Source organism: Giraffa tippelskirchi, chromosome 5, assembly GCF_054371585.1.
Source record: "Giraffa tippelskirchi isolate mGirTip1 chromosome 5, T2T-mGirTip1v1.2.pri, whole genome shotgun sequence".
NCBI lineage: Eukaryota > Metazoa > Chordata > Mammalia > Artiodactyla > Giraffidae > Giraffa > Giraffa tippelskirchi.
This window is the reverse complement of record NC_137279.1, coordinates 51,369,844-51,385,161: the sequence shown is the minus strand read 5'-3', so window position 1 is coordinate 51,385,161 and position 15,318 is coordinate 51,369,844. Positions and strand designations below refer to the sequence as shown.

General features: G+C 36.9%; 1 protein-coding gene across 20 annotated transcripts in view; it reads right to left on the bottom strand.

The window, feature by feature from the left end:
* Positions 1-307: 307 nt before the first annotated feature.
* Positions 308-15,318, bottom strand: part of NVL (nuclear VCP like) — a 92,132-nt gene continuing 77,121 nt past the window's right edge. For 16 of the 20 annotated variants that reach the window (XM_081491586.1, XM_081491581.1, XM_081491593.1 and 13 more), the window contains 2 exons: positions 9,738-9,808; positions 308-624 (listed from right to left, as the gene is read on the bottom strand). In XM_081491586.1, the coding sequence (XP_081347712.1) occupies positions 580-624; positions 9,738-9,808 (116 nt within the window). In that variant the 3' untranslated portion in view covers positions 308-579. Of the gene's footprint in view, positions 625-9,737; positions 9,809-14,113; positions 14,298-15,318 lie in introns of those variants that run through there. The other 4 variants (XM_081491580.1, XM_081491583.1, XM_081491592.1 and 1 more) reach the window with 1 other exon arrangement.

The window sequence follows — 15,318 nt, the reverse complement described above, 5'->3', positions numbered from 1 at the left end:
CCCCCAAAAGAAAAGAAAAGCAATGAGTTGCAAGAGCTAATTCTAAACTAGATTCCTTTGTCATAAAGGACTTTATCGGGACAACTGGAGAAACCTGAATGGAGCCTGAGGATTTGGTAGGGAAGTATCCCAGCAGACATGGTTGATCTGATGTGGATGGCTGGTTATGTAGGGGACTATCCTGCTGTGCCGGAAATATAAAGTATTTACGAGTGATCAGGCATCAGGTTGGCAAGCACCCTCAGATGGTTTTGGGGGGGAAGTTCTTTTTACTGTAATTGCAATTTTTCTGTAGTACAGTCGAGGCTGTTTCAAAATAAACATTTTATTTTAAAAAGGTCATCTGTTATTTTATCTTGACAATTAATTTTTTTTTCCCCTTAAACAGGAGGTAGGGTGTTTCCGTATGAGGTTGTCCAGATGGGAAGAATCTTCAGCTTTGACTCGGCCTCATTAATTTGAGGATAAAATGCTTATGTGAGACCACACGTGTCAAGTTGAAATTGGGCAGCTCAGAGCACGTGGGCATCTCTGGCATCTCGAGGCACTGGACTCCCGGAAGGCTCACTGCTGGAGAAGTCACCGGCTGAGGGACCACTGCAGAGCCTCATACATTTCTTGATCCTGAGAGGAGAGGAGAGGACAGAATACGGAGCTAGACACTGAAATAAGCTGAACTGTGTTCCCCAAAATTCAGATGCTGAAGTCCTCACCTCCAGTACCTCAGAGTGTGACTGGATTTGGAAATGAGGGTCTTAAAGCGATTTAAGTTAAAATGAAGTCATTAGGGTGGGCTTTAGTACATCCAATATGATCTGGTATCCTCATAAGAAGAGGAGTAAGACACAGACATGCACAAAAGGAAGACCATGTAATGATTAATTTAAAAAAAAATTCTATATATTTATTTCAGTGATTTTTTTCAAGTACCTCTCTCTTTTTTTCGTTGCACTATGCAACTTGCAGGATCTTAAGTTTCCTGTCCAGGGATTAAACCTGGGCCCATGGCAGTGAGAACACCATGTTGTAACCCTTGGACCAACTCCTGGCAAGTAGCTCTCAAACAGTGTCAACAGTGAATATAAAACACGTATTAGCGAAATGCTGAATTAACTCTGAAGTAGGATAAGAGGGCCTTGGTATTTCAACTCACTGCTAAATAATAAAGGTGTAGTAAAGACATTCAATCTTAAGGGAGATCAACCCTGAATATTCACTGGATGGACTGATGCTGGAATTACAGACAACTCACTGGAAAAGTCCCTGATGCTGGGTAAGATTGAGGGCAGAAGGAGAAGAGGGCGTCAGAGGATGATATGGCTAGACAGCAACACCAATGCAATGAACACGAACTTGGGCAAACTTTGGAAGATGGTGGGGGACAGGGAGGCCTGGTGTGCTACAGTCTATGGGGTCACAAAGAGTCGAACAGGACTGAACAACAACAACAGAGACATTTTAAGCATGCTGTGTTTACAGCCAGGTTAAAGTGATTCCCTTTTTAATAATAATGTTTTAAAGTATAAAATACTGTAGAAATATTAGAAAATACAGACCAGCAGAAAAAAATAAAAAGTAATCTTTAATTTCCAGAAATAACTATCACTACTACTTTGGTCCTCAAGATCTTTTAAATTATTATTTTTTTAGTATTTAAGTTTTTAAATTAGGTAGTACATTTACACGGTTCAAAATTCAAGTAAGATGAAAGGTCATTTTCAAACTTCTGTCCTCCAGTCACCCAGTTTCTCTCCCCACAAGCAATCATTATTAGTTTCGTAAGGGCCAGTTATGATGCCAAACAAGGAAAGCTGTCTCTTTATCTTAATTGTTGTGCCTTAATTTTTTGAAAGATCTCACAAAGTAATAATCAGCTTGGTCATCTCTTTTATTTATTATTTATTCAAAATTCATACTGTGCCTATCTCCAAAAGAGAAGTGCTAGCTTACGATTCACTAGGGTAGTTTTCAGCAATTAAATATTTGAAAGTTTTAAGGTTTATGACCATCAAAAGTATTAAAGAGAATATACTGGAATCAAGTAGTATCACTGGGACACACATGTAGCCTTCCTGTGGATGTTCTTCAGAGGATAAAAAAACTATACAGAGTGTGGAACTACTGGTTCAGATATGTTAGTAATAAAATCAGTCACACTGCCTTTGCCACACTGTGCTGATACCTTCTAGGCAAAAGTTACTTGCAAACTATTTTCTAACACTGAAGGAATCTGAGTGATCAGGTTAATATATATTCTATGTACATATCTATGGTAGTGTTTACAACTCTTTAATTGTTCAAAATGGTTCCTAACCCATGTCTTATGCAATTTTATATCTTGTGAGTCTAGCACAAAACCTGGATGGGTATTGTAGGCACATGATATATATATGTTTCTGGATGGATGAAAGGATGGGATCTCAGGCAACTCAATACCCAGCTAGAGGCAAGAGCAACTCTACTTGGGAAGTTTTTCTCTCTCAGTGTGACAGACTTGATCAAGCAAATGGATGAACCATATAATCCTGAGTGTGAAGAAGAGAATCAAAGTGTGCCAGCCAGTGGGTGTGAAAAACACTAAACCAATGAGTTAATAAAACAGGAAAGTGTCTATGGTGTGGTTTTAATAGAAGAGGAAGGGAAAAAATACCTAATTTATGTTTGACTGAGGTTTCCTTCCTGACAGTTGAACAATGTCATAGTAGGCAGAGGGAAAAGACTACATTTGAGATAATACATAGCTAGGAAAACAATTTCAAGGTCTCAACATTTACTGATGTTAACCCAGGCTCAGGTCTCTGGTGAGCAATTATTACTGAAAAAACCAAACCAACAAAGTAAGTTATGCTTTATAAGCCTGTGAAGTGACACATATTGGACAATGGCTTCATTCAGGGAAGAAAGTAACAGCTGACTAAGAAGAAACTGTCAAAAAGAGTCCAATCTTCTAAGTTGGGGTATCTGTCATAATGAATTGCCAATCTATTCAGTCTTCTTAGGACCACAATAGGACGTGGCCTCTCATGAGAAACTAGGACTGGGCAGGTGGTCTCTTCAGAGGGAGCCTAAAAGTTTGGTAGCAATGAAGTAGGAATGAATGAGGAATACAGGCAGAGACTCAGAAGGAATGTTTACAAACTGTGTTCACATCTCACCCTCAGCTGGTTATGAGGATTTATTGGGTCAGGTGACAAGTTTCTGAGTCTGGTCTCTAAACCAGACCCTACTATCATGTTAGCCAATTGCTGGACACCAAATTCACTTCACACGCTGTTGTTTTCCAACCTCAAACTAAAAACCATGTGGCACCAGGGAGCCGACTGCTTCAAGGGAAGACAAGGCACCAGCTAGCAGGGCAGAGAACAGCTAGCAGCTAGCATGAGAAAAGGCTGAACATTTCCGAACTACACAGACCAGCTCTGTGGACTTTGGGACAGAATGTGCACACCGTTCTCCTTTTTCTTTTTCCTTTTTCAACATCTCCCAATCATATATTTAACGTTAACTCACTTCAAAGCAACTGCTATCTCTCTAAGTATGTCTGAAAGGTTAAAATGTAAAATGTAATTAAGTGTTCCTTTCGTGTTTAACAAGCCTCGTAGATTCTCTTTCAGTGTGAAAAGACTTAAGTCCACCACTAAGTCAATAACTTGATGCCAGTGTCTTATCTACAGCTTTTTATCCTAGGGCCTGAAGTCATGATCTTTAGAAAACTATGCTACCGCTTACATTCCACCTGGCCAGAGTATCTAACTTTCGAGCTAGTCATAGTTATTAGTTTTGCCTTGGGCTCCAACCTGAGCTGGACCAATCACAGGTTCCCTGAAACTCTCCTGTTGGAGCTATCAGGAAATTCTCTTGCTACTGGGGCTTAATAAACAAGTAGCCTGTATGTCTGAGCCTGCAGGCAGCCTTTTCCCCCAAGAAACAATGAAGCAATGAAGTTTCTGGATCCAGCATGCCTGAAGCCAGCAGTACTCTCAATTTCCTTATATGTGGAATGGATTCCTCTTTATTTCCACTTACAGAGTTGGGTTTCTGTCATTTACAACTAAAGGAACCCTAATATTAAAAGTAGAAAGAGGTGGCTTACAAATGAGCCGCTCAATCCTACATTCAGAAATGTATCAACAAACGCCACACCTGTCTTTTGGTTTGATTTTTCAAATGGATTTTTTTTGACTATCCAACTCCTCTAATTTCAACTGAATTCTCCTAAATCAGAAGAAGAAGGTTTCCCAAAAATAGAGTGGTCATATGATCCAGCAATCCCACTCTTGGGCACCCTTCTGGAAGAATGAGATAATGCCCATTTGCAGCAACATGCACAGACTGAGATTATCATACTAAGTGAACTAAGTCAGACAAAGAGAAAAATACCACATGAAATTACTTATATGTAGAATCTAAAACATGACACAAATGAATTTATTTACAAAACAGACTCACAGACATAGAAAACAAACTTATGGCTACCAAAGGGGAAAGGGGCTGGGGAAGAGATATATTAGCAGTTCATGATTAGCAGATACAAACTATTATATGTAAAAGAGATAGGAAATTCCCCAGAGGTCCAATAGATATGGCTCCAGGCTTTCACTGCCAGGGGCCTGGGGTTCAATCCCTGGTTGAGGAACTAAGATCCTGTGAGCCTCACAGCTCGGCCAAAATAATTAAATAAACTATAAAAGACCCTACTGTATAGCACAGGGAACTATATTTAATATCTTAAAATAATAACGAAAATAATACGAAAGTACATATATAGATACACGTATATAACATAAATAAATGTATATCTGATTCAACTTTGCTGTACACCAGAAACTAACACAACTTTGTAAATCAACTGTACTTCAACTAAAAACAATTTAAGGAAGGAAGATGTTCTCTGGTACAGCTGTGGACTGTGAAGGACAAGAACCAGAAAGCAGAGACTGAGCACCTCCCCAACCCACCCAAACATAACATCCACTGGTTTCAAATTTACCAGCAAAGTTTTAGAAAAGGTAACAAAATATGATTTACTCCTTAATTATCACAGATGCAAGGATGAAAATGTGGCCCAATTTAAGGATAGGTCAAGCAAGCAATTTTCAAACTCTGTGTGACATTTGTATAGCCAACTCTAATACAATTACTTAACTGTAACTGCAAAATATAAATGTAACTCTTAAATATAAAAACATTGAACATGGAAGCTTTTCAAAATTAGAGCAGGCAAATACAAACAAGATGATTTCATTTTTTTAGTCTAGAAAACTGAAGTAATTTTTTTAGAGGTAAAGAAGGTAAAAGAGTGACAAATGTAGAGCTATCCCAGGCCAATATATAAAGACCAAATGAACTTCTATATACTAGTAGCAATTAGAGAATAATATTTTAAAAAACACTATAAAAAATAAAAAATTATAAATTACTTAGGACTAAACTTGATGAAAAATGTACATCCTGAAAAATTTGCATCCTGAAAATGCAAAACATTACTGGGAGAGATCAAATGGCTCTAATAAGTGAATTTTTAAAAAATGAATAAATTTATATAAAAGAAATAAAATGATCTAAATAAATGAACAGATATACTAAGTTCACTGATTGAAAAACTCAGTATTTTTAATACCTCTGCTTTCCCAACTGATTGAATCTACAGATTCAATGCAAATCCATTCAAAATCCCAGAAAGTTTCTTTTGCAGAAATTGATAAACTGACTGCAAATTTTATATGGGAAAGCAAAGAGACTAAAATAGATAAAACAATTTTCGGGGAAAAAAAGAACAAATCTGAATGACTTACACTAGCTGACTTCAAGATTAACATATCTAATCTATAATAATCAAGGGGACGTCTTAATCTGGTGATTAAGAATCTAAATTTCCACTGCAGGGAGCACAGGTTTGATCCTGGTTGGGGAGCTAAGATCCCACATGCTGTGGCTAGAAAATAAATAAAAATTAAAAACTGATGTAAAATAATCAAGAGAGTGGCAAAAAATATACAGTGGCATAAAATGGATATAAAGACCAGTGGAACAGAAAAAAAAAAGTAAAGAAATAAATTCATGCATATATGATCAATTGGTTTTCAAAAAGAGGGCATGATAATTCAATGAAAGGAAAGTATTTTCAACCAACAGGACCACAGTAACTAGATAGCTGCATGGGAAAAAATAATCATGACTTCTCTATCTCACTTTAAATTAAAAAAATTAGTCTGTAATGGATCATAGTTTTAAATGTAAAAGATAAAACTATAAAACTACTAGAGAAAAGCAAAGGAGAAAATTTTCATAAACTTAGGATAATCAAGATTTCTTATGACATAAAAACATAAATTATTAAAAAAAATTGGATTTCATACAAATTAAAAACTCCGGTTCTTCAAAAGATGCCTTTAGAAAATTAAAAAAAAGAACAAAAAAACAAATTAGGACAAAATATCCTCAATATGCACATCTGTATTATTCAGCCATAAGAAAGAACAAAACAATGTCATTTGCAGCAACATGGATGAACCTAGAGGTTATTATAGTAGGTAAAGTAGGTTAGAAAGAGAAAGACAAATATGATACTGCTTATATGTGGAATCTAAAAAAAAATGGTACAAATGAACTTGTTTATAAAACAGAAATAGAGTCACAGATATAAAAAACAAATTTATGGTTACCAAGGGGAAAAGAGGGAGGGAGGGATGAATTTGGAGACTGGGACTGACACAGCACACACTACTACATACAACATAGAAACTAATAAGGGCCTACTGTGCAGCACAGAGAACTCCACTCAGTGTTCTGTAATGACCTATATGAGAAAAAAAATCTAGAAAAAAAAAAGTGGAGATATATACACATAACTGATTCATTTTGCTGTATATATCTTGAAACACATTTTAAATTAACTATACTCCAAAATAAATCCTACAGATATTTCAGAAAAAAAAATATGTGTATCTCATAAAAGGCTTTAAGCCAAGATAAACTAAGAATTTGCACAATAATAAGAAAACAACTCAATGTTTTAAGAGTAAAAGATGAGGACACAAAATAAGATATCCAAATGATCAATAAGCATATGAAAAAATGCTCAACATTTTAGTCATTAGGAAAACAAATTTAGACCACAACAGGATACTATTTCACATCCAGTAGAATGGCTAAAATTAAAAGACTGAAAATACTCAAGTGTTGGTGAGAGTGTGGGCTAACTGGAATGCTCACAAAATGCAAAACGGTATTACAGTCACTTGGAAAGAAGGTTGTCAGTTTCCTATAAAGTTAAACATATACTCACCACAAGATCCAGCAATTCCTCTCCTAGTTATTTACTCAAGAGAAATAAAAACACATGTTCTCGTTCTCTCTCTCTCTCTGACACACTATTATCTGAGGAAGCCAAAAACTGGAAAAAACCCAAGTGCCCACCAGCAGGGGAAAGGATACACAAACTGCAGTATATTCATAAAATGGAAAACTACTCAGCAAGAGAATGGATCAAACTACTGGAAAACAGCAATGGGGATGAATCTCTGCAACATTACATTGAGCAAAAGAAGCCAGACAAATATATATTGAGTATATCAATATGATTCTATTTACATAAAGTTCCAAAACAGGCGAAGTTAGAGCATGATGACAGAAGTCAGATTAGGGGTTACTTGGTACAGCATTTGTAAAGGGACTGACAGCTACAAAGGAACACAGGAGCTTTCTGAAGCGATGAGAATGTTCTCTATATTGACTGAGGTACCAGTTAAGTTTGCCAAAACTTACAGAACTATAGGATTTCCCAGATGGCATTAGTGGTAAAGAACCTGCCTGCCAATGCAGGAGACATAAGAGACGTGGGTTCCATCCCTGGGTCGGGAAGATTCCCTGGAGGAGGGTATGGCAACCCACTCCACTATTCTTGCCTGGAGAATCCCCATGGACAGAGGAGCCTGGCGGGTTACAGTCCATGGGGTTGTACAGAGTCGGATACGACTGAAGCAAGTTAACATGCACATGCACAGAACTGTATTTGTGCATTACAAAGGTAAATAAAATTTCAGTGTTAAAAAAGTAAGGTTACAGGATGAGAGTGACAAATGTGAAGCTATGCCAGTATGTCCTGATTCTTGAAAAGCCTCAAATCAAAACCCTGATTACAGGTAGTAAACATAAGGAAGATTTGCTTTTTAATGACTAAATCTTTGGGGGGGGGACACTTACATCACTACTTTCTTGTTGATCAGAATGAAAAGTGCCAGTAAGATTAACTGTAAAACTGTTTGATTTTTAATTAATAAGACTATCTTATTCAAAGACAGGCAATGAAATAAAAACATTTCCTCTAGTGTACAAAATGCCTGAGAGGTCAAAGCAGACTTTCATTTCTCCACGTATGGTAAAAGACCCAGGCCAGGTTCAGCAGACTAGACTTCAGCTAAAAAAGAAGTAAGCTATATACTTAAAAGACACCATCACCAGCCCAAACTCCTTAACTGATTACTTTAGTTAAAAGTGGTAAGATGTGGAGAAGGAAATGGCAACCCACTCCAGTATTCTTGCCTGGAGAATCCCAAGGACGGCGGAGCCTGGTGGGCTGCTGTCTATGGGGTCGCACAGAGTCGGACACGACTGAAGCGACTTAGCAGCAGTAGCACAGTTGTTCTTAGAACATAACTGACCAAAACAACTGTAATATGTAAGTACAAAAGCTGTAACATTTTATTGAAAATGGGTCTTAATGAGATAAATGATGCATTTTTTTGTCTTTTGAATTAATTGCTAAAATAAAAGTTATTAAACATCAAAAAAAAAAAAAGTGGTAAGATGGTCAAATAAGAGTATTTACACCAGGACTGGGGCACTGGAACACAGCTACCCATCTCATATAACTGTTTGAACTTGGACTTGAGTGTTTTCAATCAATAATCTTAAGAAATACTGAGCCAGGGGTAATAAATGGATAATGATTTAGAGGAATTTTAAGTATAGTCAATAAACAGAATCACATGGCTAAGGCAAATGGGACTTCTGGAAGTCCAGAAACAAAAGATACCCATTCAAGATAGGTGGTTTAGTCGCTAAGTCGTGTCCAACTCTTGCGATCCCGTGGACTGTAGCCTGCCACGCTCCTCTGTCCATGGGATTCTCCAGGCAAGAATACTGGAGTGGGTTGCCATTTCCTTCTCCAGGGGATCTTCCCGACCCAGGAATAGAACTCGGGTCTCCTGCATTGCAGGTAGATGATTTACCAACTGAGCTATGAGGGAAGCCCTAAGATATCCAGTGTTCAATTCAGACATTTCTTTGGGTTGGGTATTTCCCTGCAAACTCTTTTGTGTCACAGTAACCTCACTTCACTTAACAGCAAACATTTTAACTTATTACAGACAGAATACCTCAACACAGTAAGAAATAAATACAGGAAAATCCAGCATTTTTTGTAAGGACAAGTCTGAGTGATTTTTAACTCTTCTCTGACCTTACAGTGAAGGTATTTTTACTTTCCTGAATCTATGGGTAAGTGTAAAGGGTGATACAGGTCAAATAATATTTGAATGAGAATGATTAAAAATTCTGAGATTATGAAAACATACATGAAGTTATTTTTTCTCTGTGTTTAGTCTCCAGAAACATTCAAAATTACAGTCTCTCAAGAACACTCTCTCAGAGGCAACCATTTTGCTTTCTGTCATGAATTCATACTTACTACTCTCAATTCTAATCATTCTTCTACCTTTAAGAGCATTGCTTACCTCTTTTGATATAGATGATTTTACTTTCTTGAAAGCTTCTTCAAAGTGCTTCTGACTAATCTTCAGTTCACCTGTGGAGCAAATGCATGAACATACATAATATCTTGGTATAGTAAGCTAACTGTGATTTATAACTAAATTTCTCTTGAGAGATTTACAAGCATTCAAGGGGAACACTGAGGCAATTAACGACGACACTGGCTCTATTCTTTTTCAGAGCAATGTTCAAGCCAGATATATTCTGCTCATCAAAGTTACAGACAGTTTTTCATTTAATTTACATATACCTAACCAGATTTAATTTTCCATAAATGCTTAAGTTATGTCATATATTTTAAAAGCATAGTCTTTTTTTTCCCCAGCAATAAAAACAGTTTATTATGAAACAAATTATATTAAAAAGTACTTTGTCCATATTTAATTAGAAAAAGAGATTCTTATCCTTAAAAAAGATAAATGGTTCATATGTTCTGTTACTTTGTGTTCCCCTCAGCTTAACTAACATACTGTTGGTACATAATAAATATAAGTTAACTTTAAGAAGTACAATGTGACATGATGATCTATTGCAAAATGGTTACTACAATAAAGTTAGTTAACAACTCCAGCCCCTCGTGATCACCTTTTTATTTATTTTTGTGGTGATAATTATCAAGATCTACCCTCTGAACAGCTTTCAAGTTCAGCTGACCCTTGAACAATGTGAAGGTTAGGAGTGGTGGCCCTCAGTCAAAAATCTGTGTATAACTTTATAGTTGACTCTCTGAATCTGCAGTTCTTTTTCTGTAGATTCAACGAAGCATGGATCGTGTAGTGCTGTAGTACATATTTACTGAAAAAAATCCACATGTCTAAGTGGATCTGCACAATTCAAACCCAGATTAACTGTATATAACACACTACTGATTAGTACATGGGATCCTCAGAATTTATTCATCATACAGCAGGAAATTTGTACCCTCTGATCATTATCTCCCCATTTTTCCCACTCTCTGGCTCATCATATTTTAATGTAGTTAACACCCAAAGAGAACTATCACTCATTAACAGATAACCCCATTATCTTTGTATTGTTTAACTTAATGGCAATGTTCATGAAGAAGAGTCAGAATTGTTCTCTTTCAAGATAATTCAAATTAATTTAACTAATAAGAATGGAAAATGGAATTCCATATTATTTAAGAGTACATACACAGAATCAGATGTATGGAGTTATATCATAATACATAATATATATAGATCATATGACAACACTGGACTAGAAGGGTGCTTTAATTCCTTATAAGGTTATGTCAACACACGGTAAGAGAAATCTAGTAACTTAATGTTAATTAATTAAGGCTTCGCTTATAATTATGTGACAACCTATGTGATGACAATTTATACTTAAAATAGTACCATATAGAAATTAAGAAAGTGTATTTACCTAAAAGTAAAACACAATGTGTAGCTGAACATGTCAAATGGAAGTTGAATGGCATTACTGATTTCAGGTTCAGAAAGATATCAAATGCAAAGTCCCTGAAGGACAGGCAGCAGAAATGCAAACTGCAGCAAAGCAGGGATGTCAGAATCTGTTACACATATTTATAAAAAGACATCCCATCAGAGTTATTGGGAGCAGTCAATACATATGCATAGGCCTAATTTTTAGTGACAAACAAATTCAAAGATAGTTATATTCAGCTCTCAGGCAGCATACTACCACATAAGGATTTTTTACATGACATTCTAATTTTGTGAATTATATTCCACCCACTTTCAAAACAAACTTAAAATAGCTTCCATAAAAGAAGTTCAGATAACTGAATCTTCAAATTAAACAACCAAAAAACTCAGGGACTTCATGATTAAGATAAGTGTGTTGATTTTTTGGGTTTGCTGAGGCTGCCTGCAGTGGCGTAGGCATCAATATTGGATAGTATCCAGTCTATGTAACACTATTGGAGGATACTGCAACAGTGTTGGGAGTGACAAGAGCAGCCACTTGTATGGGCCTTACTTCTGCTATCCACCGTATGACAGCCTAGGTTCTTGTGTGATGGCATCTTATCAGACATGGTCTCAGCATTCCTAGGGCTTCCCTGGTGGCTCAAACAGTAAAGAATCCGCCTGAAATGTGGGAGACTTGGGATTGATCCCTGAGCTGGGAAGATCCCCTGGAGGAGGGCATGGCAACCCACTCCAGTATTCTTGCCTGGAGAATCCCCGTGGAGAGAGGATCCCAGCGAGCTACAATCCACAGGGTCGCAAAGAGTCAGACACAACAGTGACTAAGCAGCAGCAGCAGCATTCCTCATCTACACTAACACAGGAGCACTCTTAGGGCAATCCAGCCAGCCAGAACAAGTACAGTAGCTTACTGACCCCCTGGAGAACAACCCATCATCAGTAAAGGATGGGGTTAGGGAAAGTAAGCTTTAAGGAAGGAGTAGATCTCAATGGATGAGATGTTAACAAGATATTTGGAAAAACAAGATTTTGAATACATGCTATGAGAAATTCAAGACACGAAAACTCTGACAGAACTAGACTTTTTTGCTTAAGCATGGAGAAAATGTTAGGAGCTGAAGTAGATAGACTTCTGAAGTCTGACATGCAGATCTGGAGATACTATAGACTTGATGGGATGAATCAATCTCCTTGGAGGGAGCCTCGGAAACAAGTTTGCCAAGGCTATTTTTCCACAATGAAGAAGTCCATGCTATTCAGAAGCCGTTTCTTTTTTTTTTTTGAAGATGGAGGCAGTATTTACTTAAAGGGCAATTCAACAGTCCACAGAACTAAAGCAACATTTTTACTTCTAAGAGACATGTTACAAGTTCAAACAATTTGGAAATCATACTTAGAGTGTTTCAAAAGGAAACATTTTAGTTACTTGAATTGTTCACAATTTCTCATTTTAGATTGTCAGTGTGTATTGTACCTTGTAATCATGCTTCCTTTCTTCACACTGGTAAAAACAATTGGCATCCATAAGCTTATGATTTTTAATTTTGTTGCCAGTGAAGATTTCCTTTCATCAAACCTGTCAATCTTGAACATTCTGGCTAAATATAGGTTTGTGGTTTTTAAAAGTCACTCTGTTTCAAAGTCTGTCTTTCCTGATACAAAGGTAGAAGCTATTTTCAACATACCTTGTTATTTTTGCCCTGAGCACTAAGAGGAACACTCTGCTAACCTAGTTATCCATAAATGTTCATTCCAGAAAGGGCTTTGTTACCGAATTGAAGGAAGATATTTTAGTACACTCTTTTTTTTTAGGTCATGCTAGTTGCCATTTTGTAAAATTTCTTTTCTCTCTTTTGCTTTTTTTCCTTATTTAGTTCAATTTTTCTAATGGTAGGAAATATAAAATAGCCCTAGATGGCTCCATGGGCCAGTGTGATGACTGGTTTTTGTTTTTTACTAGGAGATAAAAAGAATCTGCCTGCCAATGCAGGGGATACAAGAGATGCAGGTTCAATCTCTGGGTTGGAGAGAGCCCTCGGAGGAGGAAATGACAACCCACTCCAGTATTCTTGATTGGAAAATTCCATGGACAGATCCACGGGGTTGCAAAGAATCGGACACAACTGAGTGACTGAGCACACAGCATACAATGCATTTATAAGCATTTTAACATTCTGTAAAGTGGACTAGAAATATAATTTTACAGACAGGACAACATGTTTGTTTTTATTTTAAAAGAAGCACTACTTATGAAAATCTGAACTGTGGGATATTTCTTGATTTGAGAGAAGTAAACCTCATTTGCAGAAACTTGTGGCCATGATTCTGTAAAGTATCATAGTCAACAGTGTGTCTTTAACAAGTTTCTTGTAGATACAAATGGGGAGTTAGCGTAGTGTGTGATTACATTATGTAAGTAAGTAGCTTTCTAATGATCATAAGGTATCAAGGTGAAAAAACATGTAATTCAGCAATTGAAAACTTAGTGCAAAGCTACAGCTGTGTCTTCATTGATCAAAACAATTCATATAGACTTTATTTTTTTTTTCTTTTTTTTAAATAAATTTATTTATTTTAGTTGGGGGCTAATTACTTTACAATATTGTAATAGTTTTTGCCATACATTGACATGAATCAGCGATGGGTTTACATGTGTTCCCCTTCCTGGACCCCCCACCCACCTCCCTCCCCATCCCATCCCTCTGGGTCATCCCATTGCCCCGGCCCTGAGCCCTTGTCTCATGCATCGAACATGGAATGGTGTTCTGTTTCACATATGATAATATACATGTTTCAATGCTATTCTCCCAGAACGTCCCACCCTCACCTTCTCCCTCAGAGTCCATAAAATTGTTCTATGCATCTGTGTCTGTTATTCTGTCTCGCATATAGGGTTATCGTTACCATCTTTCAAATTCCATATATATGCATTAGTATACTGTATTGGTGTTTTTCTTTCTGGCTTACTTCACTCTGTATAATGGGCTCCAGTTTCATCCATCTCAGTAGAACCGATTCAAATGTATTTTTTTTAATGGTTGAGTAATATTCCATTGTGTATATGTACCACAGCTTCCTTATCCATTCGTCTGCTGATGGACATCTAGACTTTAAATATAGACATATAGACTTTAAATTATATACCAGTAAGCACTGTCCAAGCAAGAGTGATGGCTGGGTGAATAATCTCTTTGCTGGGTAAGTGAGTGCTTAAGGACCTAGGTCAGTGTCTAGAAACTTAAAGTTTATGAATTATAGCAAATTGTAATGCTGGAAACAAAAAATAAACATTGGATCAAAGGGTTTGGAATGTTAATTTTTTGATCCAGAACAGTCATTTACTAGAAAAGTGTGAAAATTTATATTGTTGTACACATTCTACTCTTACAAAGCATTTTGCATGCTGTACATTTAAAGTAAAATAACATTCTAATTTTAAAGATATAAAACTGTTTTTTAGATATATATGTATACACATACACAGAGCTTGTTCTTATGGTTTCAAATTCTTCAGCCCTACTTTTTAAAAAGTTTTTACACATTATAATTCACTTTATACTTTGTGGGTCTTCCTTCTTCCCCTTTCCCACCTGTCAACTTGTTATTCCATGTCAGTGTCATATGTGAAGGTATCAAATGATATCCAATTACCTCCTAGTAAAATTACTCTGAAAAATATCACATAGCTAGACAAGAATACTAACTTATTTAAAGAAATCTCAAAGTTGATGTGCAGTGGCTATTCAAAATGACAGATTTCTTTTTTTTAAAAGACCGTGCTGCTAAGTAGCTTCAGTCGTGTCTGACTCTATGCGACCCCACAGACGGCAGCCCACCAGGCTCCCCCATCCCTGGGATTCTCCAGGCAAGAACACTGGAGTGGGTTGCCATTTCCTTCTCCAATGCATGAAAGCAAAAAGTGAAAGTGAAGTCGCTCAGTCGTGTCTGACTCTTAGCGACCCCATGGACTGCAGCCCACCAGGCTCCTCCGTCCATGGGGTTTTCTGGGCAAGAGTACTAGAGTGGGGTGCCAGTGCCTTCTCCGTTAAAGGACCCTAAAAGAGGCCAATTTCTGATATACTTTTGATTTTGGTTGAAGTCATATCTACTCTTACATAATAATTGGCGG